The sequence below is a fragment of the Acyrthosiphon pisum genome, chromosome X (genome assembly GCF_005508785.2).
Source record: "Acyrthosiphon pisum isolate AL4f chromosome X, pea_aphid_22Mar2018_4r6ur, whole genome shotgun sequence".
Taxonomy (NCBI): domain Eukaryota; kingdom Metazoa; phylum Arthropoda; class Insecta; order Hemiptera; family Aphididae; genus Acyrthosiphon; species Acyrthosiphon pisum.
The window spans coordinates 22215661-22216772 of record NC_042493.1 but is presented as its reverse complement, the minus strand read 5'-3'; the positions used below and the strand labels follow the sequence as shown (position 1 = coordinate 22216772).

Sequence of the window (1112 nt, the reverse complement as noted above, 5' to 3'; positions counted from 1 at the left end):
CTCAGCACTTATTTCTATTGTTAAATCATAAAATATCTTTAATATATTTTTAGATTTTTCTATGACAATCCAATCTTGCTCTGAAAGAGAATTTAAATCAGAGATGTTCAAAATAGCACATGTCGCCACAATAGATTCTTTAAGTTCAAATATCCTATCTAGCATGTCGTAAGTCGAGTTCCAACGGGTGGGACAATCCTGTTTTAATTTTAAGACTGATGATCTTGTTTGTCTTTGTAGTTCCTGCAATTTACTTAAACCGTGTAAACTCTTTTTAAAATATGTTACTATATCTTTAACCTTTTTAGTTACATGTTCAATACTCATCAACCCAGATTGAACTACCAAGTTAATCGAATGCGCAAAACATGACAGTTGCCTCCACTTACATTTTTCAATTGCAGCTTTCATGTTTGCCGCATTATCAGTCACTACAGCAGCTACATGTTGACTTAAGCCCCACTCAGCCACAATATTCTTTAGAAATATAGCTAAATTATCACCTGTATGGCTTTGTGGAAAATCAGTACATCCCAGTAAGACTGTAGATATTTCATAATCTTTTTTGGGGTCGATAAAATGTGCTGTAACCGCCACAAAACTTTGATTTGTTATAGACGTCCATCCATCGGTTGTCAAACATATTGCTGAAACATTCTCAAGTTGGCGCTTTACATTTTGAACTACTGTCTCGTACATTTGAGGCAATAAACTGTTCGAAACAGTTTTTCTTGACGGAATTATATAGTTAGGTGACAACATATTTATTAATTTTCTAAATTCTTTATCCTCAACTACACTGAAGGGATGGTATTCTTTTACTATCATTTTAATTAATTGCTGATCTATAGCTTTTGATTTACTCAAAGGTAAAGGTCGATTAATAAAATTTGACATGGATAGTTGATTATTTACATTTCTTATTGGCTGAGTTACTAATGAGGATGATAAATTTGTTGCTGAGCAAGTAGAGGTTGATGGTTGTGGGTCATCTATATTTTCATGTATGTCACATAATATAAGATCGTTAAAAAAATATGAAGATCATATTAATGCGGACAACGTTCTTTTGCGATCTCAACTAATGTTTTTCCAAGAAACCAGTTCAAAAT

At 32.6% G+C, this 1112-nt stretch overlaps 1 protein-coding gene across 1 annotated transcript in view; it reads right to left on the bottom strand.

Moving 5' to 3' along the window:
• The window catches only part of LOC100571269 (zinc finger BED domain-containing protein 1-like), a 3938-nt gene extending 3041 nt beyond the window's left edge, over positions 1–897 (bottom strand). The window contains exon 1 of the mRNA XM_029485047.1: positions 9–897. Coding sequence (XP_029340907.1) covers positions 9–897 — 889 coding nt within the window. The remainder of the gene's footprint in view (positions 1–8) is intronic.
• Positions 898–1112: the final 215 nt, after the last annotated feature.